Source organism: Ahaetulla prasina, chromosome 17, assembly GCF_028640845.1.
Source record: "Ahaetulla prasina isolate Xishuangbanna chromosome 17, ASM2864084v1, whole genome shotgun sequence".
Taxonomy (NCBI): domain Eukaryota; kingdom Metazoa; phylum Chordata; class Lepidosauria; order Squamata; family Colubridae; genus Ahaetulla; species Ahaetulla prasina.
The window spans coordinates 9859195-9885351 of record NC_080555.1 but is presented as its reverse complement, the minus strand read 5'-3'; the positions used below and the strand labels follow the sequence as shown (position 1 = coordinate 9885351).

Below are 26157 nucleotides of genomic sequence, written 5' to 3'. Positions count from 1 at the left end.
TCCTTCAGTTTCACTGAATAATTAGGGCTGCAAGGAAAAATTATGCATATCACATTTTCCCTTGAAAAAATTCAGTGTGCAATCTTGTTTCATTGTATTTTCAATTATTCTTTACAGGCTCTGTAAAGGCTCTAGAGATTTATCCCTTTATTTTGTTGGCGTTGTGGTGACCAATTAATGAATTTTCATCTCTATTGGTGTTACATATAAACTATTCATTTTTTTATCTTCTTGGGTTTCTTCCCAAATTTTGTCATCGTGAGCAAGAATTTTATTTAATTTTACAATTAAACCAATTCTCTTTCATTTATTTTACTGACTTGTCACACTGTTTTGGGGCGTATTTTTTTAAAAAAAAGATCTAGTTTAGGACTGAAAGTCTACCATCTTAACTTCTTACCAAATATAAGTGCAACTCTTGGACTTGAGTTTTTCAGACTTCATTTAATAACAAATTGTCAAGGATAATCAGGAATTTGTACATCTTGTTTAGTGTGTTTGGCTCAGGATACAATACATCCTCTTAAGAAATAAAAGTAACAGATTTTGTCTTTTGAGAATGCAAACAAACTCACACTTGCAATGTCCCCCAAAAAGAAGACATTTGCAAAACAATTTACATGTTTTGTCTGTAATATTTATATAGTTTACATATACAGTTAGGTAACAATCCTAACATCCAACAATCTCAGCCTACAAAGCATCTTCAATTTTACAATTTTGTGCTTTAAATTATGTGCAATACATTTATTCAAACCTTTTATTCTGCCTGTATAGCAAAACATACAAAGGGACTCCATAACAGCTAACAGAAACTTGGTGTGTGGAGCCCAAAACACCATAGCAGGAACAGCTTAGAAACAAACATCAATGGATTTTTTTTAAAAAATATATCACATGATAAAGCATTATGCAAATTCCCAAATACAGCAAATTAAAAAATACAAAAACCTACCCCAATCTTTTTCTGTTTCTTCTCATTAGATACATGTGTATTTCTCATTAGAGCAAATAAAAATGGAACCAGCTATCTTTTCAACGGGTTTGTAAAATTTTCTTGTAAAGGCAGAAATTTGCACCATAGTTTACAGGAGTTCCATCTAATAGAAGTGCTCAGTATTTAGACTGTGGGAGGGAATTGCAAAAAAAAACTGCACAATTTTTAACAGTTCTGAATAGCATTCAACGGTTTTGACATTTAGAAAATATTTGGTCCATTTTTCGTGTGAAAGCAGATGCTGGAACTCTTCTTCATCTCTGGAAGCTTCCACAAATTGTTTCAGATTGTTAAACTGAATGAAGCACTTCATACTGTCAATTTCCAGACCCTTTACACGTAAGTATGTTATACATGTTTCCACATCACTCCAGCTCGGTGTGTCACTCAGGGCCATCCAGGTGAAGCAGGAAAACTCTTGTAGTGGTGCCATCCACATCTCCAGGTAGTCTATGCAATTACCGTAGAGGTGACGCACGGCATCGGAGAAGACGTCGCATCCCTCCTCCAGCCCCTCCTTGCGCTTGTCTGCAAGCATCCCCTTCACCGTCGGGGACATGAAGTTCTGGGCTCTACGGTCAAGCAGGATGGTGCGCACGGAGTCCAGCGTCTTCATCACCTCCACAAGGGAGTTATTTTCCCGCTCCATCTCTTCGATGTGCAAATGGAAAGCGTTCATCAGCGAGTGCATGTGCCAAAGGTAGAGCTCGCCGAACTCGTGCTCAAAGAAGCTCTTGAGCACGGCGGGCGGGTTGCTCTGGCCCAAGAAGAAGGACTTCAGGGCCGAGTGCATCTGGAGCAGCTTCGTGATGCCGGGGAACAAGGACAGCCAGCGGGTCTTGCTGTGGGAGAGCAGCCGCTTGTATTCCACCTCCACAAACTCGCAATATTCTTGCAGGGACTCCGTCCGCACCGCGTAGATGTGGAAGTACTGGTAGATCTTTAGGATGACGTTCTCAACGTCCACCTCCAGGGCGTCTGCTCCGTGGTGGATGCAGTTGTGCAAAATGTGGGCAGGGCAGCACACCCCAATCAACGTCTCTCTCTGGAGGGCTTTCTTCAGCTTGGCGAACACAGTCCTCGCCTCCTCGTCTTGCCGAAGGTCGCCAAACATGGTGTTGCAGTTGTCCCCCGCGAAGGCCACGCACTTCTGAAGCAATCTGTGTTTCTTAAGAGCTTTGACAAGAGAGTCTGAGACGTCCATCTCGGTGGGACTTTCCTGAAGTTCCAGGAGTTTGGTCTTCAAGCCGCCGTTCCTGTAGTCATAATATTGGATGAGGACAGGGACCATTTTCAGGGCCCTGTGGCTGCTGTCATCTATAGCCACCCCGCAGAAGGGGATGCCGTGGTCTTCCAGGACAACCGTGTCTACGTGTGGAGCAAGCATACAATGTTCAATACTTTCTCTTTTGGTTTGGACTATGGAAAATTTTTGAGCTAGGTCTGCCTCAGAAAATAACTTTCTCAACAAGTCAGAATTATCATCCACTGGTTTGTCAGTGTCGTGATTCACGACGGTGCGGAATGCTAAACTGCTGTCACTTGCAGTAACAGCGTCCTCCGTTTCGCTGTCTGGATCCACAAAAAAGTCCGTTTTTGCACACCAATTATCCCGTGTTATTGCTTTGTTGCGCTTGTAGGCTTTGAGCGCTTTCTTGTGTTTGTCGGAGGACATGTGATACTCCAGATCCCCAGGACCTTTGTGTGCGACTGACACAAAAGTGCCAGCTTTGCAGACCAAGCACTCCGCTTCATAGTCATCTCTACCTTTGCGAAAATCGGGATAATTGCGCCTGGTTTTCTCAGTAAACAGACATTTTCTTTTGGACATGATTTTAACTTCAGGATGCACCTGCAGGAAACAAAGCACAGAGACAGGTTTGAACTTGGAAGGAACGCAATATTAAATCATAAGGCTGGAAGGGACCTCAGAGGTCCTCTAGTCCAACCGCCTACCTGGTTGTCCAGTCTATTTTTGTAAACCTCCAGTGATGGAGCACCCACAATTTTTGAGGATTACCTGTACAGTACATTTCACTAGGTCACTGTAAGAATGAGCACAAGGAGTGGTGCGGTGGCCTAGAGGTGGAGCTCTCACCTCACAATCAGGAGGTAGACCTTCTACCGCTGCACCATAGAGAGTATTTTAACTTACTGCATCTGTGTCTGGTTTGCCAATTGCACAGTGGCAGATGGGACAGCACTCCTGAGGGTCAACGTCATTGCCCAGAGGATCACTGGTTGCCCTCTCCCCTCTTTGGAAGAGCTCGATAGCTCCCACTGCCTTAAGAAAGTTCAAAACATTCTTAAAGATCCATCTCATGCTGGTCACCCTTTTTTTTTTTTTTTTTTTGAACTATTACCATCTGGCAGACGGTACAGGGCAATAAAAACAAGGACAAATAGGCTGAAAAACAACTTTTATCCTAGAGCAGTAACTATACTGAATTCTACTGTATAGTGCAATATTAATGCAGTATTAGAGGTTTTCAATTCAATTCAATTGTGAATTTGAATTTCACTTCAGAAAGTGAAGGATGCATGTTTTTGTTTTTTTTAGTTTTCTTACGTATGATGTACACTGAAGATGGCATTTAATTTCATTGCACGAGGTGCAACGGCAATAAAGTAAACTAAACTCTTGAGTTCGATCCTAGGTAGAGGCAGATATTTCTCTCTCCAGGCACGCTGAGAATAAATCTGCTGAACAAAACTCCGCACTGGCGACAGGAAGGGCATCCGGCCATTAAAACGCTCTGCTAGCTCCATTCAGTTGCACAAACTCCACCCTGCAAGGGGATTATGGGGTCGTTAAATGAAGAAGACTGTAAGAATGAGCACATGCATTCTCAAAAGTCTGCTCCTTTTAATCTTGGTTGCAAACCACTCGTTAATAAATAAACACCCCCAAAAAAAGCTTTTGCTTAGTTTATGGTTCAGTTTGTTTTCTGAATCCAGTTTGGTGGACTAGATAAAAGGCATTTTTTTTTTTAAAAAAAAGAGCTTTTATCTTTGTTTCTTGGAGGTCTGTTTGCATAAACCCGGTTGGGGTCATCAACTGACAGCGGAGGGTGCTTGCTGGATTCCCCGTGCAGAAAAAGGGGCAATTCAGCCACTGGGTTTAACGTGTTGTGGGAATGCAGGCCAGGTCGGGCAGCCGTGGCTCATGAAGCGAGATCAACGTACCTTCAGGACGCCGATCCTGGGTGGGAAGAAGCAGAAGCCGAGCGGAAAGGCGGACGCTCCAGCCGCTCACTGGCAACGCGCCATCTACGAGAGCATCTTTTCCCCCCCCACTTTTGGGTCTCCAACCTGGGCGACTTTACGACTTGCGGACTTCAACTCCCAGAATTCCTCCGCCTCGTTTGAGACCGGCCACTATTGGCCACCTGCCGGCTGAGGAATTCTGGGAGTTGAAGTTCCGCAAGCCGTTAAAGTCGCCAAGCGGCTTTTCCAAATCCCCGCCCCGGAAGACGCCTGGAATGCAAGGAGGAGCGCATGCGCACTGACTCGCAACGGATCCCAGAGTTTTTGTGCTGAGTGGACCGGCCCCCTCTCAGTCCTCCAATGACGTCAATATAGCGCCGTGGGAGTGGTGGGGGAGCAGCAAACCAAAAGGGCCCGCCCGCATTGATTCTCAGGGCGCCGGAGAGGGAAGGTGGGGAATTCCTCAATATAACAAATAAAAATAAACATAACTTAATAATGTTAGGATTGAAAATTCCTCGAGCAAGGATCTCCAACCTTGGCCGCGTTAAGACTTGTGGACTTCAACTCCCAGAATTCCTCAGCCAGCTTTGCTGGCTGAGGAATTCTGGGAGTTGAAGTCCACAAGTCTTAAAAGTAGCCCGTGCAATAACACTTCCTGTTTCTGTACTAAGTCCCACCCAAAATGTCGTCACTGGGTAGAGGAGGAAGGGGGAGGAGAGCAAGGAGCACAGCCAATGATTTAACCGGGAAAGGGTGACGTCATGTTGGATAGGGTGGGGTCCTAGTGCAACTTCAGAAAAGCTTTACAAGGAAACTGCGGAGGAGGTAGGAAAAGTTTCGGCTTTTGTTCCGAGCGGGTCTTTGGTGACCTCTGAGCTGGGTGGCTTTCTTGCAGACGTTTCATGACCCAACTAGGGGACATCATCAGTGTTAGAAGTGAGAGGTGTTTTCAGAGAGGAGGAGGAGGAGGAAGATCATCAGGGGTTTGTGGAGAGGAAAAGGAGGAGGAGGAGGAGGAGGAGGAAGAAAAGGAGGAGAGGAAGAGGAGAAAGGATCCCCGGTGACCTCGGTAGTTTTCTTCCAGACATTTCATGACCCAGCTAGGTAACATCATCAGTCCTGGAAGGGTTTTTCTTCCATCTGGTTTCACTCTCCTGTTTCCTTAGGATGAGATATTGCTATTCAGCCTTTTTATTTGATCCCAATGTATGTGAGAAATTTGTTTCCTTAATCCCTAAGCCCCCACTTAGGTTGGCAACGTGATGGGTATTCTGCTGCTGTTGATGCAGGTAGTCTTCGATTTACAACCCAGAACTGAGCCCAAAATTTCTGTGGCTAAGCGAGACCGTTGTTAAGTGACTTTCTGCCCCATTGGACGACCTTTCTGGCCGCGGTCGTTAACGGGATCGCTGCGGTTGATAAGTTTTGGAACCCGGTCGTTAAGCGAATCTGGCTTCCCCGTGGACTTGGCTTGTCGGAAGGTCGCAAAAAGGGACCTTCCGTGACCCCCGGGACGCTACAACCGTCATAAATATGAGTCAGTTGACAAATATCTGAATGTAAACCGGGAATGCTTCCACGGTCGTAAGTGTGAAAAATGGTCGCAAGTCACTTTTTTTCAATCCTGTTGTAACTTCGGTCACTAAATGAACTGTTTGCAAGTCAAGGACGACCTGTAGTGGAATTCTGGGTGGGGGGGATGCAGCCCTTGTCATAGCATGTTGGATAGGTTTTTATGCCACAATGTCCTGTCTGTTAATATCCAGTTTAGCACGATACAAAACCCTCGGCTAGACTTAGAAATGAGGATGGGCCTATATTTAATTTGTTCTCAAGCATGCAGTTTGTTTTTCTTTTGGGTTACAGATGGAGGGGGACAAACTTATGGTCCCCCCCAGTGGGGACCAAGGCTCTCAGCGAAGTAGCGTCTCTTCCAGTGGTCCTCGAGGTAAGTGGAAGGATAATGTCCCCCCCTCCCCGTCCCATCAAAGCAGGGGTGAAATGTAAAATTTGTTATTACCGTTTCTGTGGGCATGGCTTGGTGGGGAGGGGGTAATGCGACTGGGTGGGCGTGGTTAACTTTTCTCTTTTTTTTACTTTTGAAAGCATTTTTTCTACAACCTCTTCAGCCCAAGCGGTTGTAAAAAAAATGCTTTTAAAAGGCTCTGACAATCCCAGCTGAGTTGCCTGATTGTTTAAAAGGATTTTTTTTTGCCTTTAAAACAAAACAAAAAAAAGGCTCTGGCGATCAGGCAACTCAGCTGGGATTGCCAGAGTCTTTTAAAAGCCTTTTTTTTTTTTTTTACTTTTAAAAGCATTTTTTCTACAACCTCTTCGGCTGAAGAGGTTGTAAAAAATGCTTTTAAAAGGCCGTGACAATCCCAGCTGAGCCGCACGATCATCAGAGGGTGTTTTTTTTTTTTTTACTTTTAAAAGCATTTTTTCAGTCGAAGAAAAAATGCTTTTAAAAGTAAAAAAAAAACAACCCTCAGATAATCACGCGGCTCAGCTGGGCATGGGGGGTAGGGCAGGGATTTTTGCTACCGGTTCTCTGAACCACCCGCCGTCATCACTACCAGATCGGGCGATCCAGTCCGAATCGGAAGCATTTTACCCCTGGTCGGCTGCATAGATTTTCAGTTGGGTGAAAGTCTGGGCTATTCCCAGGCCATTCCAGAGATGGAATAGGATTATCTTGAAACTCAAAAAAAAAAAGTTGTGTTATTAGCCGTCAAACCTCAAAAATACACTTTTCCCAAAAGGTTTCCACAATTTTGGCCACTACTGTATAGGAGTCCTATTGCATCTGAGTGACCACCCGAGTATTTGCAGACAGACTCAAGCAAAGTTTTCGCAATGGCCTGGAGACAAAAATGCAAGGCATGTCTCACCACTGCTTCTACCTGCAAATTCAGGACTTCTAAGGATGGAGGCCTCCATGAATGCGTACCCATGTCAAAGTTAACCTGTTAGCACCCTTTCCTTGAGAAGAAGAGATTAGAGAGGAAGGGATTAAAAGAGAGTCAGCAGGCACACAATTTGGAATGCACTGGGCTATTTGTATAGTGGGTTTGGAGATGCCGGTGCCTTCATGCCTTTCAATGTTTATTCTGCATTGAGAGCCTGCTGACTCTCTTGTAATCCCTTTCTCTCCCACCTTCAAGGGGTAGGGGGGGAAAAACCACAAGTCAAGCACGGGATAATGCATAACCTGACTGTAATGTTAATCAAGTAAGTGAAAAATGCTGTGAAATCATAAATGAATAGATTGCAGAAGTTGTTTTTATAGCACCATCGTAACTTCAAATAATCACTGAACAAGTTAAGTAGTAAGTGAGAATCAACAATGAGGTGGGAATCCTATACAGGATTGTCGGTGTTCTTAATTTTTTTTTTAGTAACGGGAGTTTTGCTTTATGTTCTCTCCTTGCCAACCTGATGCTACACAACACTTCACCACCAGTTCTGTGAAGGACCCAACATTTACATAACACAAGAAGCTGAATAGAATAGAATAGAATAGAATAGAATAGAATAGAATAGAATAGAATAGAATAGAATAGAATAGAATAGAATAGAATAGAATAGGAATGCAGAATAGAATAGCATAGAATAGAATGCAGAAGATAGAATAGAATAGAATAAAATATAGAATAGAATAGAATAGAATAGAATGCAGAAGATAGAATAGAATAAAATATAGAATAGAATAGAATAGAATGCAGAATAGCATAGCATAGAATAGAATTAGAGAATAGAATAGAATAGCATAGAATAGAATAGAATAGGAATGCAGAATAGAATGCAGAAGATAGAATAGAGTAGAATAAAATATAGAATAGAATAGAATAGAATAGAATAGAATGCAGCATAGCATAGCATAGAATAGAGAATAGAATAGCATGCAGAATAGCATAGCATAGCATAGCATAGAACGGAATAGAATAGAATGCAGATGATAGATTAGAATAAAATGCAGAATAGAATAGAATGCAGAATAGAATAGCATAGCCTAACATAGAATAGAATGCCGAAGATAAGATAGAATAGAATAGAATGCAGAAGATAGAATAGAATAGAATAAAATGCAGAATAGCATAGCATAGCATAGCAGACTTGGAAGGGACCCTGGAGGTCTTCTAGTCCAACAGTTCAGAGCGTGGTTCCTTTTTAGTGATTGGTGGATTTGTTTTTGGTGGTTGTTCTTTTTCTTGAAGGAATTGTGTGAACCTAGAAAACTTAAGTTAGCCCTCGGGTTGTCGTGCTGTGCCGCAGCTGTTATTCTTTTTTTAACTCTTCCTTTCTCTCCACTTTAGCCCAGGACGTCCTGGTTTATCTTGTGGACGACACTGTGGTGCGTCTAACGATGGACAACCTACCCTCCGTCACGGCTCAGGAGTTGCATCGGATGGTGATGGATGTGCTGAAGCTGCCCGAATGCGCGCTCGAGATCTTTTCCCTCTGGCTCGTCTCCCCCTTCCTTGGTACGAAGACCCCCCCAGAGGTGTCTTCACTCTTCCCCAACCCTGCCCAAAGAGGCCTTCGTGGCGCTTCGGCAGCCTTGGTGGTTGAGATGGCAGGGAAGTGAAGGGCAAGCAGTTGCCTTGGTGTCCAGACGAGAATCGAACGGTTTGCCCTGCCTGTAGACTTCTTTGCTCTGAGCTTACAATAACCTCCTTCACTGCAAGCAGGTGCAAACCTTGAGGTTGTAAATGCAAAGCTTGCTAAACTGGGATTGTGGCCCCATTGGGTCGATATTTTGCCGGCTCAGCACGTTTGCCATTTTCCCCTTGGCTTTCAATCTGTCAATCGATCAGAATAGAGCTGGAAGGGACCTCGGAGGTCTTCTAGTCCAACCCCCTACTCAAGCAGGAGGCCCTATATTATTTCAGACAAATTGCTGTGCAGTCTACTCTTTAAAAAAACTCGATTGGGGAAATACCCACTTCTAGTGGCAAGCTGTTCCACTGGTTAATTGTCCTCCCTGATAGGAAATTTCTCCTTAGTTCCAGGTTGCTTCTCTCCTTTGATTAGTTTCCATCCATTGTTTCATGTCTTGTCTTCTGATGCTTTTGAAAATAAGTTGACCCTCTCCTCTTTGTGGCAGCCCCTCAAATATTGGAACATTTGGTATCGTGTTACCCCAGTCCTTCCTTTCTCTAGACTAGCCTTACCCAAATCCTGCAACCGTTCATGTTTTAGTCTTCAGGCCTTTAATTATCTTAGTCGCCCTTCTTTGTTCTTTTTCCAAAGTCTCATTTTTTTTTGTAACGTGCCCAAAACTAGATGCAGTATTTCAGGTGTGGCAATAGAATAGAATAGAATAGAATAGAATAGAATAGAATAGAATAGAATAGAATAGAATAGAATATGGAATGGAATAGAATAGAGTGGAATGGAATGGAATAGAATAGAATAGAATAGAATAGAATATGGAATAGAATAGAATAGAGTGGAATGGAATGGAATGGAGTAGAATAGAATAGAATAGAATAGAATAGAATAGAATAGAATAGAATAGAATAGAATAGAATAGAATAGAATAGAATATGGAATGGAATAGAATAGAGTGGAATGGAATGGAATAGAATAGAATAGAATAGAATAGAATAGAATAGAATAGAATAGAATAGAATAGAATAGAATAGAATATGGAATGGAATAGAATAGAGTGGAATGGAATGGAATGGAATAGAATAGAATAGAATAGAATAGAATATGGAATAGAATAGAATAGAGTGGAATGGAATGGAATGGAATAGAATAGAATAGAATAGAATATGGAATAGAATAGAATAGAGTGGAATGGAATAGAATAGAATAGAATAGAATAGAATAGAATAGACTGGAATGGAATGGAATGGAATAGAATAGAATAGAATAGAATAGAATAGAATAGAATAGAATAGAATAGAATATGGAATAGAATAGAGTGGAATGGAATGGAATAGAATAGAATAGAATAGAATATGGAATGGAATAGAATAGAGTGGAATGGAATAGAATAGAATAGAATAGAATAGAATAGAATAGAATAGAATAGAATATGGAATGGAATGGAATAGAATAGAGTGGAATGGAATAGAATAGAATAGAATAGAATATGGAATAGAATAGAATAGAGTGGAATGGAATGGAATGGAGTAGAATAGAATAGAATAGAGTGGAATGGAATGGAATGGAATAGAATAATAGAATAGAATAGAATATGGAATGGAATGGGAATAGAATAGAATAGAATAGAATAGAATAGAATAGAATATGGAATGGAATAGAATAGAGTGGAATGGAATGGAATAGAATAGAATAGAATAGAATAGAATATGGAATAGAATAGAATAGAGTGGAATGGAATGGAATGGAATGGAGTAGAATAGAATAGAATAGAATAGAATAGAATAGAATAGAATAGAATAGAATAGAATATGGAATAGAATAGAGTGGAATGGAATGGAATAGAATAGAATAGAGTGGAATGGAATAGAATAGAATAGAATATGGAATAGAATAGAATGGAATGGAATGGAGAAGAATAGAATAGAATAGAGTGGAATGGAATGGAATAGAATAATAGAATAGAATAGAATATGGAATGGAATGGAATGGGAATAGAATAGAATAGAATAGAATAGAATAGAATAGAATAGAATTTTTTTATTGGCCAAGTGTGATTGGACACACAAGGAATTTGTCTTGGTGCATAGGCTCTCAGTATACATAAAAGAAAAGATACCTCCATCAAGTTACAAGACTTACAACACTTAATGATAGTCATAGGGTACAAATTTAACACTTAATGATACAACTAAGAATCTGTAAAGTAGTACTAATACTTCATGTTGCATCTGCTAATGCTTTTGCATTGTATTAGCTTTTTTTGGCTGCCACCGCACACAGCTAGCTCACGTTTAAGGCGATCGTCCACTAGGATTACGTTTCCTTTTTCCAAAATCAATTTGGGACCCAATGGAAGGGTGTTGCTATCAACCCCATCGGCTGAGTCTCCCCCCCCCTTCTCTTTCTCTCTTGCAGAGGTTCAACTGAAGCCCAAACACCAACCGTACAAGGTCTGCCGCCAGTGGCAAGAGCTGCTCTTCCGTTTCACCAGCTGTTCCGTGGATGAGATCGTGGAAGGTGCTGGCAGCTCCCTGGGCAAATGGGATACGTACACAAGACCTTTCTCTAATCCTTAAAAAAAATAAATAATAAGAGCTGTTCTTTCACTCCAGTTCTGTACCTACAAGCCCAGAGCAGGGATGTCACACTTGATTTCATTGAGAGCCGCATCAGGGTTGTGTTTGACCTTGGGAGGGGGGCGTGGCCAGCTCGACGTCACTCGTGTTGTGGGGGGGCGGTGGTGGCCAAGTGTTAAGGCAGGACTTCCCTCAGACCCTCCCTCCCTCTCATTATATTCTCTCTCCTTCCTTCCTTCCTTCCTTCCTTCCTTCCTTCCTTCCTTCCTTCCTTCCTTCCTTCCCTATTTCTCCCTTTGCTTCCATTCTTCCTTCCTTCCATCCCTCCTCCTATGACATCCATACTCCTTCCTTCCTTCTTCCCTGCCTTCCTTCCCTATTTTTCCCTTTGCCTCCATTCTTCCTTCCTTCTTCTCTGCCTCCTTCCTTCCTTCCCTATTTTTCCCTTTGCTTTCATTCTTCCTTCCTTCTTCTCTGCCTCCTTCCTTCCTTCCCTATTTCTCCCTTTGCTTCCATTCTTCCTTCCTTCCATCCCTCCTTCTATGACATCCATACTCCTTCCTTCCTTCCTTCCTTCCTTTCCTTCCTACCTTCTTCCCTGCCTTCTTCCTTCCTTCCCTATTTCTCCCTTTCATTCCATTCTTCCTTCCTTTCCTTCCTCCCACTTCCCTCTTCATTCTCCTTTCTTCTTCCTTCCCCTCTTTCCTTCCTTGTTCTCGTCCCATCTTTCCTTCTTTGTCTTTCGCCTTTCCCTTTCTCCTTTCCTGCTCAAATGCAAAAGGGGAAGAAACATTTCTCCTTTCGTTTTGTTTTGAGTTTGTTTTGCTAGCCCTCTGACAGCAAAAACAGGGACAGGGGGCGGGGCAGTTGTCTTAAGTGTGAAAAATGGTCATAACTCACTCTTTTAGTGCTGTTTCAACTTCGAAGGGTCACTAAACGACCTGTTGTAAATCGAGGATTACCTGTATTCTTCTAAACTGAACTGCTAGGACAAAGTTTAGATTAGATTAACAGAGTTGGAAGGGACCTTATAGGTCATCTAGTCCAACCCCCCGCCCAAGCAGGAGACCTTAACACCATTTCTGATAAATGGCAGTCCAGTCCCTTCTTGAAAGCCTCCAGCGATGAAGCTCCCACAACCTCCGATGTGATTTATACATTTCCAAAGTAGGTAACAAGTAAATAATCCAGTTCTGGGACTAATGCATAGAAGGTCTCCATTTTGGGTGTTTCATTACCCGTAGGTGTGTGTGGGGGCGGGATGGGCCAGGCCTTCCTTAAATTCTTCCCCATGGGAACAAGGATTTTAAATGACAGCCTGTCCCATTTTTTCTTCCCTGATTTTCTCGCAGACGAACCGTCACTTCAATTCCGCAGAAATATCTTTTTTTTGAGAAGGAAGGAGCTGCAGGTGAGTTCTCTGAACTGCGCAGAATCTTAGCTAGAGGTTCTCCCGAACCCCCAGCAGCCTACCCCTGCCTGGGACACAGCAATGGTCATAAATGTGAATCAGTGGTCACGCACCCGAATTTCGATCCCATGATCATGGGGAGGGGGCAAAGGTTGTAACTGCGTAACGGTCCCAAGTCCCCTTGTTTCAGGGACTTTGGACGGTCGCTAAATGACGGTCGCTTATTTCTCCTGTTCAGATCTTCAGTGACTTCAAAAGTATACTCCCTGGTTTTCTTGCTAGTCATGTGGCTCGCCTGTTCACTGTTTGTAAAATGATAGATTCTCTGTTTCTGTTTCCAAATAATCACCCAGCATGTTTGTTCTCAACATATTTGTGCCGTATTTGTCCCAGTCTTAGTTAATGATGCTTTATTATTTTTAAATGTCTGATGGTGCCAGACTTTATACGTTCTATATTTAAGGAGCCCAACCAGTTTTAAAGTACGTATTGTTAGCAGGAGATCCAGAAATTCAGTACGGTAGACATGACCATGTGATTGAAAGATCCGTCCCTTTTAAAAGTGTGCACCCAAACAAATAAAAGGGATAGGGCTTCTATTATGCCATATTGATGGAAATCTTGAAAGTCACCTCTGCTTGGTCAGAGATGCTACCCAGGAAACATTTGAAAGATGGCCATGATAGCTGCTTGAACTGGCATTATAGATTTCCATACTGATGTCAGCTGTCTAGAGTAATAGAATTTTAGAATAGAATAGAATTTTATTGGCCAAGTGTGATTGGACACACAAGGAATTTGTCTTCGGTGCATATGCTCTCAGTGTACATAAAAGAAAAGATACGTTCATCAAGGTACAACATTTACAACACAATTGATGGTCAATATATCAATATAAGTCATAAGGATTGCCAGCAACAAGTTATAGTCATACAGTCATAAGTGGAAAGAGATGGGTGATGGGAACTATGAAACGATTAATAGTAGTGCAGATTCAGTAAATAGTCTGACAGTGTTGAGGGAATTATTTGTTTAGCAGAGTGATGGCCTTCGGGAAAAAACTGTTCTTGTGTCTAGTTGTTCTGGTGTGCAGTGCTCTTCAGTCCCCAAAGTAAGGTGTACAATTATTTATTTGATTGATTGATTGATTGATTAAATGTATATACATAGTCCAGGACTGCCTGTGTTCCTCTGGCTTGATGTCGTTAGCGGGATCTTTTGAGAGTCTGTATTGTTTCTTCTTCTTCTTCTCCAGATTCAGGATGAAGACATTTTGCGGCTCTTGTACGAAGAGGCCAAGTATAACGTTTTGGAGGGGAGGTATCCCTGTGACCCGGCCGATTGTGATGCACTGGGAGCCCTGGTTTGCCGAATCAACTTAGGCCCCTACAACCCGGAACAGCACTCTGCTTCGTTCCTGAAGTAGGTGAAACTACTCAAACAGCAACCGAATTCTGGGTTTTCTCAGGGCTAATGGCCAAATGCTGGAATGCTGGTTTCTTTGAAGCAGAGGGAAGCAAGGCTGGCGAAAAATTAAAAGGGTTAGAAGAGGAGAGGAAGAAAGGGAGGGGGAAATAAGAGTAGGAGAGAAGGTTAGAGAGGGAGGAAGAATGGAGGAGGGGGAGAAAGGAAGGGGAAGTAGAGAAGGAGTAGGAGAGGAGAGAAGAAAGTAGGAAGGATAAAAAAGGGAGGGAGAGGAGTGAGAAGGAAAAGAAATGGAAAAAGATGAAATGGAAAAAGATGAAATGGAAGAAAAACAACCCCAAATATGTTTGAATATATCAGGATAAAAATTGAAATAGCTCAAAAATAATAATAAAAAGAGAATAAATATTAGTAAAAATGAAGAAATGAGAACTGGAGGGAGAAGGAAGATATGATTTATATAAATGAGCATGGAAATATTAAGACACACGATCAAAATATGGAAAAAGAATACTTTGGCAGACATTGTAATAAGGTAAAATGTATTTGGATATGTTAAACTGTATAAGATACGATATGGCCAATACTCTGTTCATAAACTATGTATGTGTGTAGGAAGGGAAATTAAAAAAATCAATAAAAACTTGTTTAAAAAAAAAAAGAAAAATTAAGAGTTAGAAATAATGGTGAAAAACATGTACAGGTAATCCTCGACTTACAACCGTTCCTTTAGTGAGCATTCAAAGTTACAACGGCACTAGATAAAATGACTTATGACCGTTGTTCACAGTTACGACCGTTCCAGCATCCCGATGGTCATGCGATCAAAATTCAGCTCATGTTCAGCAACTGACTCCCTATTTATGACCGTTGCCTCTGTCTCAAAGTCAACGTGATTCCCCTTTTTGCAACCTTCTGGCCAACAAACTCAATGGGAAAACCAGATTCACTTAACAACCATGTTGCTAAGAGGCGTGGCGGCACAGTGGTTAGAGCGCAGTACTGCAGGCTAACTTCTGCTGACTGCCGGCTGCCTGCAATTTGGCCGTTCGAATCTCACCAGGCTTAAGGTTGACTCAGCCTTCCGTCCTTCCGAGGTGGGTAAAATGAGGACCCAGGTTGCTTGGGGGGCAAGAGGCCGACTCTGTAAACTGCTTAGAGAGGGTATAAAAAGCACCACAAAGCAGGGTATAAGTCTAAGTGCTGTTGCTAACTTAACAACTGCAGTGATTCACTTAACAACTGAGGCAAGAAAGGTCCCCCTGGACTCGTCAACTGCCGGACCTTCGGACTTTCCGCCGCGAGCTGAAGACCTATTTGTTTGTTCGCGCAGGACTGGCATAGGATTTTAATTAGTTTTAATGTTTTAATATTTTATAATTTATGGGGTTTTATTTTAATGTTTTAATTCGGCCATTTGTGTAATAAGCTTTTTAACTCATGGTTTTATGTGTATATTGCTGTCGTTTTTATCTTGGCTGTAAACCGCCCTGAGTCCCTCGGCAGAAGGGCGGTATAAAAATTTAATTAATAATAATAATAATAATAATAATAATAATAATAATAATAATAATAATAATAATAATAATAATAATAATAAAAAAAAAATGGGACAAAATTCATTTTAACAAATGCCTGACTTAACAACAGACATTTGGGGCTCAGCTGTGGTCGTACGTCGAGGACTACCTGTATCAGTTGTGTTCCGTTCTGAAAGCAGGGAGGGAAGACAAGGACTGAGAACCGCTGGCCGAGGGGGAACTTCTGTTTTTGTGTTTAATTTTGGTTTTTCCTTCTCTTCCTAGAGAGAAGCTGGACTGCTTCCTGCCCTCCCACCTTTGCCACAGAGGCCACAAGCTCTTTGCCAGCCTTCGGAAACGGGCCGGATCCCGCCTGCCCGTGAGCGAGCAGGGCCTCCTGCGTGCCTTCCGCGAGGTCCCGGAGGCAGGGGCTTGCGAAGAACACGCCACTCTGCTCAGGTTGTACTGCGCCTACTTGTACAAGGCCCACGAGCTTCCGTATTACGGGTAGGTTTGGGTGGCTGCGTTGGGACCACGAAGGCCAGGAGAACCTCTGGCGGGGCGTCCTTCGGTCACGGAATCACGAATGACCCTCTTTTGTCCGCCTCCTCTCTCTCTTTCTCTCTCCCTCCCTCCCTCCCTTTCTCTCTCCCCCTCCCTCTCTCCCCCTCCCTCCCTCTTTCTCTCTCTCCCCCTTCCTCCTTCTCTCCCCTCCCTCTCTCTTTCTGTCTCTCCCTCTCTCTTTCTCTCCCCCTCCCTCCCTCTCTCTCTCTCTCCTCTCCCCTCCTCCCCTCTCCCACTCTCCCCTCCCTCCCTCTCTCTCTCTCCCCTCCCACTCTCTTTCTGTCTCTCCCCTCTTCTCTCTCTCCCCTCCTCTCTCTCCTCCTCCCTGTCTCTCCTCTCCTCCTCTTTCCTCTTTCTCCCCTCCTTTCTCTTTCTCTCCCCACCCTCTCTCCCCTCCTCCTCTTTCTCTCTCCCTCTCTCCCCTCCCTCTTTCTCTCCCCTCCCTCCCTCCTTTCTCTCTCTCTCCCCCCTCTTCCCTTCCTCTCTCTCTCTCCCCTCCTTTCTCTCTTTCTCTCCTCCTCCTCTCTCCCCTCCCTCCTCTTTCTCTCTCCCCTCCTCCTCTCTCTCCCCTCCTCCCCTTCCTCCTCTCTCTCCCTCTCCCCTTCCTCTCTTTCTCTCTCTCTCCTTCCTCTCTTTCTCTCCCCACCCTCTCTCCCCTCTTCTCTCTCTCCCCTCCCTCTCTCTCTCTCCCCTCCCTCCTTTCTCTCTCTCTCTCCCCCTCTTCCCTTCCTCTCTCTCTCTCCCCTCCTTTCTCTCTCTCTCCTCTCCTCCTCTCTCTCTCCTCCTCCTCTCTTTCTGTCTCTCCCCTTCCTCCTCTCTCTCCCCTTTTGTCTCTCCCCTCCTCTCTCCCCCCTCCTTTCTCTCTTTCTCTCCCCGCTCCCTCCCTCTTTCTCTCTCCCCCTTCCCCCTCTCTTTCTGTCTCTCCGCCTTCCTCCCTCTCTCTCCCACTCCCTCTCTCTCTCTCTCCTCCCCCCCCCTCTCTCTCTGCAGCTGCGCCTTCTTCTTTGGGGAAATAGACAAGCCGGTCCAGGGGTTGCTACATCGGGCCGGACGCAAAGCCGTGACGGTGGCCATTAGCCTGGAGGGCGTCTATATCATGGACAGCAAAGAGAAGGTAAAGTGGGGAGGGCGGTGTGTGGGTTGGCTGAGCCATTTGGGATCCTTCAGCCTTTTTATGGATTCGACTATGCCAGTTAGATGAGGTGGCCTGTTATTAGAGTTGGAGGGGACCTTGTAGGTCATCTAGTCCAGCCCCCTGCCCAAGCAGGAGACCCTACACCATTTCTGACAGGTGGCAGTCCAGCCTCTTCTTGAAAGCTTCCAGTGATGAAGCTCCCACAACTTCTGAAGGCAACTTCTGTTCCATCGGTTGATGGCTCTCACTTATTCAGTACAGGGGGATCCTCAACTGTACAACCGTTCATTTAGTGACCAAAGTTACAACAGCACTGAGAAAAGTGATCCAGGGCTGTTTTTGCCCACTTATGACCACATCCCCATGGCCACACGAGTCAAATTCAGACATACCTCCGTTATAGAGGTAGTCCTCAACTTACAATAGTTCGTTGAGTGACCGAAGTGACTTGGGGCCATTTTTCACACTTAACGACCCATTGCGGCATCTCTGTGATCAAAATTCAGACGCTTGGTCCACCTTGACTCTTATTTATGACGGTGGCTGTGTCCCTTTTTGCGACCTTCGGACAAGCCCAAGTCAATGGGGGAAGCCGGATTCACTTGAACAACCGTGTTGCTAATTTAACAACTGCAGTAATTCGCTTAACAACTGTGGCAAGAGAGGTTGTAGAATGGGGCAAAGCTCACTGGACAAATCTTGTTTAAGAACCAAAATTCTGGGCTCCATTGTGGTCATAAGTCGAGGACTACCTGTAAGGGTTTTCTTTCAAATTCGGAAGGCTAAAGGTAAAAGTTCCCCTCGCACATACATGCTAGTCGTTCCCGACTCTAGGGGGCGCTGCTCATCTCCGTTTCAAAGCTGAAGAGCCAGCGCTGTCCGAAGACGTCTCCGGGGTCATGTGGCCGGCATGACTCAATGCCAAAGGTGCACGGAACGCTGTTACCTTCCCACCAAAGGTGGTCCCTATTTTTTTTACTTGCATTTTTACGTGCTTTCGAAACTGCTAGGTTGGTAGAAGCTAGGACAAGTCATGGGAGCTCACCCTGTTACGCGGCAGTACGAGGGATTCGAACCGCTGAACTGGACAAAGTTGATGAAAGGCCCTTCCGTTGTTTCGCCTCCCGGATAAAACTGTTCTGCCTTCCTTGCAGTATGTTCTGCTGGGCCTGCGCTTCCAGGAGCTATCGTGGGATCACACGTTTCCGAGCGAGGAGGAACACATCCTGTGGTTGGAATTTGACGGGGAAAATGAAGGCCGGCAAGTGAACAAGTTGCTCAAGATTTACTCTAAGCAAGTATGTGTATGCTGGGAGAGATATTTAAAACTTTAATAGGTGTGGGTGTCACAATAATTTACGTTACAGTTAAACCTATTTTCTGGACTCAGTTCAGGGCTGGGCTGCTGGGGGTTTGCAGAACTCTAGCTAAGATACCATGCAGTTTGGAGAACTCCCAAATCCCACTTCTGGATGGCCCCGTTCACCCTGCCCCTCCCCTCCCAGGAGTCCCCAGGTGGCCCGTTTCGGATGCAGGTAACTGTGGAGGCTCGGGGAGGGCGAAAAATGGGCCTACTGGAAGTTTGGGAAGGCTGGAATGGCCTCCATGGGGCCTCCGGAGCCTGGGGAGGTCATTTTCGCCCTCCCAGAGGCTCAAGGAAAGCCTTTGGAGCCTGGGGAGGGCAAAAATGCTCCACCCCTCGTGGTTCAGGAAGCAATCAGGCAGAGAACCCAATGCAAAAAATTTTGAAGCCCATCCCTGGCTCAGTTGTGATCATAATTCGAGGACTGCCTGTATTGTTTTTTTCCTTTCTGGCATTCCACACTTTCCAATATAGTGCTAGAATGGGGGTCTCCAACCTTGGTCCCTTTAAGACTAGTGGACTTCAACTCCCAGAGTTCCTCTTTGCTGGCTGAGGGACTCTGGGAGTTGAAGTCCACAAGTCTTAAAGGGACCAAGGTTGGAGACCCCTGTGCTAGAATATACAGGCAGTCCTAGACTTACAACAGTTCGTTTAGTGACCGTTCAAAGTTACAACGGCACTGAAAAATGTGACTTAGGACCGTTTTTCAGACTTATGACCGTTGCAGCATCCCCAGGGCCGCACGATCAAAATTTAGGTGCTTGACAACTGACTCATATTTCTGACGGTCGCAGCGTCCTGGGGTCACGTGATCCCCTTTTGCGACCTTCCGATAAGCAAAGTCAAATGGGGAAAGCCCGATTCGCTTAACAACCGGGTTACTAATTTAACAGCTGCTGTGATTCGCTTAACAACTCCGGCAAGCAAAGTCGTAAAATGGGGCCAAACCTCGCTTAACCAATGTCTCGCTTAGCACCATAAATGTTGGGCTCAATTGCGGTCGTAAGTTGAGGACAACCTGCATTAAACGGGCCCGTGTCTCTCTCTTTCCAGGCTGAACTGATGAGTAGCCTAATCGAATACTGTATTGAGCTGAACGGGTCTGCCAGGGGGCTGGATTCAGAGCCCACCACGGCTGCAGTCCCCGCGTCTGATCAGCAGCCGCCCAAAATTCAGCGTCAGAGCAGCGTGCTCTGTAGTCGGATCCAGCGTTTAGCCACCATAGACTACGTTGAGGAAGGTAAGCAGGTGAAACTGTGAGTAATTGTGAGAAGGCCGTGGTGGCTCAGGCTGTAAGAAGCCTGTTATTAAAACACAGCTGCCTGCAATTACTGCAGGCTCGAGTCCCACCAGGCCCAAGGTTGACTCAGCCTTCCATCCTTTATAAGGTAGGTAAAATGAGGACCCAGATTGTTGGGGGGGCAATAAGTTGACTTTGTAAATATACAAATAGAATGAGACTATTGCCTTACACACTGTAAGCCACCCTGAGTCTTCGGAGAAGGGCGGGATATAAATGTAAACAAACAAAAAAAAAGAGGGATCTTGGAGTCTTAGTGGACAACCAGCTAAATAGGAGCCAGCAGCCAAAAAAGCCAATGCAATCCTAAATTGCATTAACAGGGCTACAATCAAGATCAAGGGAGGTACTAATACCACTCTATAAAGCCTTAATAAGGCCACACCTAGAATCCTACATCCAGTTTTTTTTTTTAAATTTGAATTTATATCCCACCCTTCTCCGAAGACTCAGGGCGGCTTACAGTGTATAAGGCAATAGTCTCATTCTATTTGTATATTTACAAAGTCAACTTATTGCCCCCCCAACAATCTGGGTCCTCATTTTACCTACCTTATAAAGGATGGAAGGCTGAGTCAACCTTGGGCCTGGTGGGACTTGAGCCTGCAGTAATTGCAGGCAGCTGTGTGTTAATAACAGGCTGCATTAGCCCGGTGAGCCACTTCCCAGTTTTGGTCACCACACTATAAAAAAGATGTGGAGACTCTAGAAAAGAGTGCAGAGAAGAGCAACCAGGATGATGAGGGGACTGGAGGCTAAAACATACGATGAACGATTGCAGGAACTGGGCCTGGCTAGTCTAGTGAAGAGAAGGACCAAGGGAGACATGAGAGCATTTTCCAATATTTGAGGGGCTGCCCCAGAGAGGAGGAAGGGGGTCAAGATATTTTCCAAAGCTCCTGAAGGCCAAACAAGGAACAATGGGTGGAAACTGAACAAGGAGAGATTCAACCTGGAAATAAGGAGGAATTTTCTGACAGTGAGAACAATCAACCGACGGAACAGAAGTTATCTTCAGAAGTTGTGGGAGCTTCATCCCTGGAGGCTTTCAAGAAGAGGCTGGACTGCCATCTGTCAGAAATGGTGTAGGGACTCCTGCTTGGGCAGGGGGTTGGACTAGATGACCTACAAGGTCCCTTCCAATTCTGTTAAATCTGAATCTTTCCTACTTGTGAGAAATTGTGCTTTCTAAGAAACACGATACTCAATTGCATCTGTTTCTTAATTCATCCAGCAGCATTTTTCTTAGCAAAATGCATTCATCAGTTAGGTCAGCTCACTAGAATTTTCTAATACAAGGACACCTTACATCCGGTTGCTGAATATGGGACACAAGGAACATAGAGAATTGCTCTTTCCTGCTTGTGAGAAATGGTGCTGGACTAAATAACTCTTTGAATTTGGTCCAGCTAGCCTCTTCTTTGGATGAAATTAACTGTAGGCAGCAGCTTGCCGAGCTACCCATTTTTTTGCATCGGGTCTGGTGACTGGATTAGAAGATTGATGTGCTGAAAAGCAACTTTCTAGTTTTAAGCATAGTCAACATTTTCGGCTTTATCTATGGAACTTGAAAGTATTCATGGAAAATAAAAATAAAATGTTCAAGGGTTTGTTAAAAGTGCGCAGGGCTATCCAATAAAAAAATAAAATAAAAGTGAGGTATAGTGTTAGAGACAGGGATGCAGTGGCTCAGTGACTAAGACGCTGAGCTCATCGATCAAAAGGTCGGCAGTTCAGCGGTTTGAATCCCTAGTGTTGCGTAACGGGGTGAGCTCCTGTTCCTTGTCCCAGCTTCTGCCAACCTAGCAGTTCGAAAGCACATAAAAAAATGCAAGTTGAAAAATAGGGACCACCTTTGGTGGGAAGGGAAGAGCGTTCCGGGCGCCTTTGGCGTTGAGTCATGACCACGGAGACGTCTTCGGACAGCGCTGGCTCTTCGACTTTGAAACAGAGATGAGCACTGCCCCCTAGAGTCGGGAACGACTAGCACATATGTGCGAGGGGAACCTTTACCTTTCTAGTGTTAGAAAGCTGAAAGATACAGAGCATAGGTGGGGAACCTTGGCCCTTTTAAGACTTGTCGACCTCAGCTCCCAGAATTTTTGAGCCAGCCATGCTATGTATGTAACCCTTATGTAGGGTTATAAAGCTGTAAAGATTCATAATATTTGTGTCCTAGAGAGGATGATGTTGGAGGAAATTAATGATTTGTCTGTAAGAATTTTTTAAAAAAGGAAACAAAATTTGTAATAGGCTGTCAAAAATCCCAGTGTGCTCACGGAGATAATTTTTTTAATTTGGAGATTGCATGATTCCTGCCAATAGGATTTGTAAATTATAATTCCCAGCTTTGCACACCAACTGATAACGTGTTCAACAAACCCCTCATTAGGCTGTGATGTGTAAAGCCCGACACTGATTGTTGTAGAGTTGGTATATGCTGTGATGGCTCAGTGGTTAGAAAACCGTACCGCAGGCTAATTCTGCTGACTGCCAGCAGTTTGGCAGTTTGGTTCTCCCGGGCTCAAGGTTGTCTCAGCCTTCTGTCCTCCGAGGTCGGGTGAAATGAGGACCCAGATTGTTGGGGGCAAGAGGCTGACTCTGTAAACTGCTTAGAGTGGGCTGTAAAACCCCGTGAAGCGGTATATAAGTGTTAAGTGCTATTGCTTATTGCTCTGCTCTGCCATTTACGCCATGGTGACGCAGTGGTTAGAATACAGTACAGGAATGGCGCTTTCAGATTTAACAGAGTTGGAAGGGACCTTGTAGGTCATCTAGTCCAACCCCCTGCCCAAGCAGGAGACCCTACACCGTAAGACTCCAGGCAACTGGGTTCCTACTTGCAGAGATCTTTATCAGGCCCTCCAACGATCACCAGCTTTACAAGTGAGATATTGTCACTGCTTTCGCGCGCAGTGCCCCGCCCCCATTTCACATTTCTTCTACAATTAACCCACATCTAACCAAGCAAGCCAACTTACACCAAACCTAGCCAGCTTTAACTCTGCTTTTCCACTCGGCTCATCAGACCAGCTGAGGCTTGGCTCTGCGCAGGCAAGGCCCCGAACTTCAGCTGCTTCTGGGCCTGCCTAGGCTTCTGACGCCTAGGCTGGGCAACCGGACATACTTCTGAGCGTCGCCAGGTCAGCTCCCCAATCCTGCCTGAATGACACCCCAAGCTACGCCGCGCAGTAGAGCTGACAATTGCAGATTAATTCTGCCAATTGCCAGCAGTTCGATTCTGACCGAATCAAGGTTGACTCAGCCTCCCATCCTCGGTAAAATGAGGACTCCGTTAGGTAGGGGGCAACGTGCTGACTCTGTAAACCACTTAGAGATGACTGTGAAGCACCGTGAAGCGATATATAAGTCTAAATGCTATTGCTGTTGCTCTGCCTCTACTTATATGTGTGCAATGCTTCTTCCTCGCTGCAGGGAAGGAGATCAAGAGGGTGAAACCTCGACGTACGACATCCTTCTTCGGCCGCCAGCTGTCGAATGCCCCTACCTCCTACTCAGCAGTACGGGCAGCCGAGAACTTGGAACAGGGCTGATCCCCGTTTTGTTCCTGGGGGTAGAAAGGGGGACCAGACCACTTTGGGGCAAGGTGACTCAAAGGCCAGCATCATCCTTGACTCTTCAGGGGTTACTTGCTGTCTACCTTGTATCTCCAACTCCCCGTTGTATATCTCCTTGCAGTGTCAGACTTCATTCCTGAGTTGGGGCTGCCAGAATGTACCTTATATCCAGATATTGAGTTTGTTCCTGGCATGTCGCAGAGCTGCCGTAAGAGTCCTGCTTACATAGTGCCACGGTTAACGATTCCCCCCCCCCCCCAGACTCATTTAGCCGCGAGTTGTAATCCTCAAATTGCTGATTTCTTCCTTGCTTCTGTATGATTTTTCAGAGGGGGGGGGAAAGGAAATGATCTCACAATCCCCATCTTGTCTGTGAACCACAGTGTTTGTAGCTCAGACCTTTGGAAACGAGGCTCAGTTTGAGGGAAGGGAGGCGCCCGAAGTGTTCTAGAAGGCAGAAGGATAAAATTACACCCTTTTCTTTTTGCAGTGTGCTGTATATTTGAGGAGGGGGGGGGACGGGAGGGTCTTTTCATTCCTCTGTATCTTGAAATTTCTCTGCCTTTTTGAGGGGTACTTGCTCTTCTTTTGTCCAGCGCCAAGAGAAATGAATCTGGCTGATCGCTGGTTTCTATCCCCTCTGAATTTCTGTTTGGGGAAAAAAAAGTGCTTTTTTTTGTTCCTGTTTAAAACAAACTGACTTCCATTTTCAGTCTCTGTTTGTCTACCTGTTGACTTTTATCTAGGGGGTTGTTGCAATAAAAACCGGAATTAAAAAACGCACCTGCGCTACGTTCTTTTGAATGTATTAGTTTCTTAAGTGCTGCCTACCCTAATTAAATTCATGTTTGGCTAAACCAAAATTAATTTTGGCTGCTCAGATTAACAAAAGGTGTGGTTTGTTTTTTTTGAAAAGTTTTTTTTTTAAACAAACCACATACAGTATACTTTTTGAACAAAATATCAGTCAGGTACATAGTCAAACTCAATTCAATTTTCCACCACCCTCTTTCATACTTTATCAGATATATTTCCCTTCCCCCTTTTTTAATTTCACTATTTGCATATCTCTAATGCGCTACGTTTTTTTGAATGTATTAGTTTCTTAAGTGCTGCCTACCCTAATTAAATTCATGTTTGGCTAAGCCACAATTAATTTTGGCTGCTCAGATGAACAAAAGGTGTTTTAAAGCCGATTATACAATGTGACCTTCCATTGTATTCACAGGAACTGGATAGGTCTATATTAACAAAATAGGATGCATAATGTTTGCACATGTAGTAAATTACAATTGGGGGAGTGGGAGGAGCATCACCCAGCCAATAGGCAAGTGTATAATATCTCCATCCCACCCAAAATTAAAAGGATAAATAATGAGCAAAATTTCTACAAGCAGTGAAGTGTTTCACAAAATGGCTGGGTTTCTATAACGTGCTTAACATACTAAACCTAGACTTTGGTTTCCCACAATATTCAGCATATGTGAACCGTATACAGGTAGTCCTCGACTTGCAACAGTTCATTTAGTGACCGTTCAGAGTTACAACGGCACTGAAAAAAGGGATTTATGACCGTTTTTTCAGTTACGACCATTGTAGCATCCTCATGGTCACATGATTTTCATTCGGATGCTTGACAACGGAGTCATTTTTATGAGGGTTGCTGTGGTCGCAGGATTATGTGATCCCCTTTTGCGACCTGACAAGCAGAGTCAATGGGTTGTGAAGTTGCCTTCAGAAGTCGTCTGGTGCTTCCATCACTGGAGGCTTTTAAGAAAAGACTGGACAGCCACCTGTCTGAAATGGTATAGGGCCATGATGGCGAGCCTGTGGAGCGCAGAGCCTTGTCGCCTGGCACGCACAGCGTCGCCCGTTCTTCTTCTGGGTTTCTGGCGCACATGCGCACGCAACGATCAGCTTTGTGCGTGTGGCAGTGCCGGAAACCAGAAGAGCTGGTCTTCCGTTTTCCAGCGTGAGCATGCGCGCTGGCCAACTGATTGGCGTGTGTGCAGCAGTAACTGGAAGACTTGCTGGCGTGCCGGAAAGCGGAAGTACCTCTTCTGGTGTGTGCCTGCCTCCAGGGCGGCTCCTCTTTCTGGTCGCAGCCCTGACGAGCGTGTGAAGGGCTCCCGTTTTGGCACTTGGTGCCCTGTGCGTTCACCTTCTCTAGGATAAGGAATCATGCCACTAAGGCAGGGGTCTGCAAACTTGGCTCTTTTAAGACTTGTGGACAGCTTTGCTGGCTGAGGAATTCTGGGAGTTGAAGTCCACAAGTCTTAAAAGAGCCAAGTTTGCAGACCCCTGCACTAAGGGGCAGCTGTGATTGACATTACTGGGCATGCTCTAAGGTGAAATCCAACTGTTTACAAACCCTTGATCGTGAGGATTCGTGTTGCTGTTCCCAATCTGGTCCACCAGAGGGGTTCAGTAGCTACTACAAATTTCTAGACTCGGAAATACC

At 44.6% G+C, this 26157-nt stretch overlaps 2 protein-coding genes across 5 annotated transcripts; one reads left to right on the top strand and one right to left on the bottom strand.

Annotated features, from left to right (window-relative positions):
- Positions 1 to 438: 438 nt before the first annotated feature.
- On the bottom strand, positions 439 to 4349 carry LOC131186525 (uncharacterized). Its single transcript, XM_058160197.1, has 2 exons — positions 4184 to 4349; positions 439 to 2849 (listed from the first exon to the last, which is right to left on the bottom strand). Exon 2 carries the CDS (start codon positions 2826 to 2828, stop codon positions 1101 to 1103), a length of 1728 nt encoding a protein of 575 aa, XP_058016180.1. The 5' UTR covers positions 2829 to 2849; positions 4184 to 4349; the 3' UTR covers positions 439 to 1100.
- Positions 4350 to 4976: 627 nt separating this feature from the next.
- FRMD8 (FERM domain containing 8) lies at positions 4977 to 24479 on the top strand. 4 transcript variants are annotated; one of them, XM_058160139.1, is made up of 11 exons: positions 4977 to 5032; positions 6074 to 6155; positions 8524 to 8691; positions 11240 to 11341; positions 12753 to 12811; positions 14067 to 14233; positions 16042 to 16263; positions 17311 to 17434; positions 18610 to 18753; positions 19872 to 20058; positions 23554 to 24479. In XM_058160139.1, the coding sequence occupies exons 2-11, from the start codon at positions 6074 to 6076 to the stop codon at positions 23670 to 23672; spliced, it is 1374 nt and encodes a 457-aa protein (XP_058016122.1). In that variant the 5' UTR covers positions 4977 to 5032; the 3' UTR covers positions 23673 to 24479. The 4 variants fall into 4 exon arrangements, with proteins under 4 accessions (XP_058016122.1, XP_058016125.1, XP_058016123.1 ...); XM_058160140.1 differs by having other exon boundaries at positions 5022 to 5143; XM_058160141.1 differs by lacking the exon at positions 4977 to 5032 and adding an exon at positions 5283 to 5311.
- The last annotated feature ends 1678 nt before the right edge of the window (positions 24480 to 26157 follow it).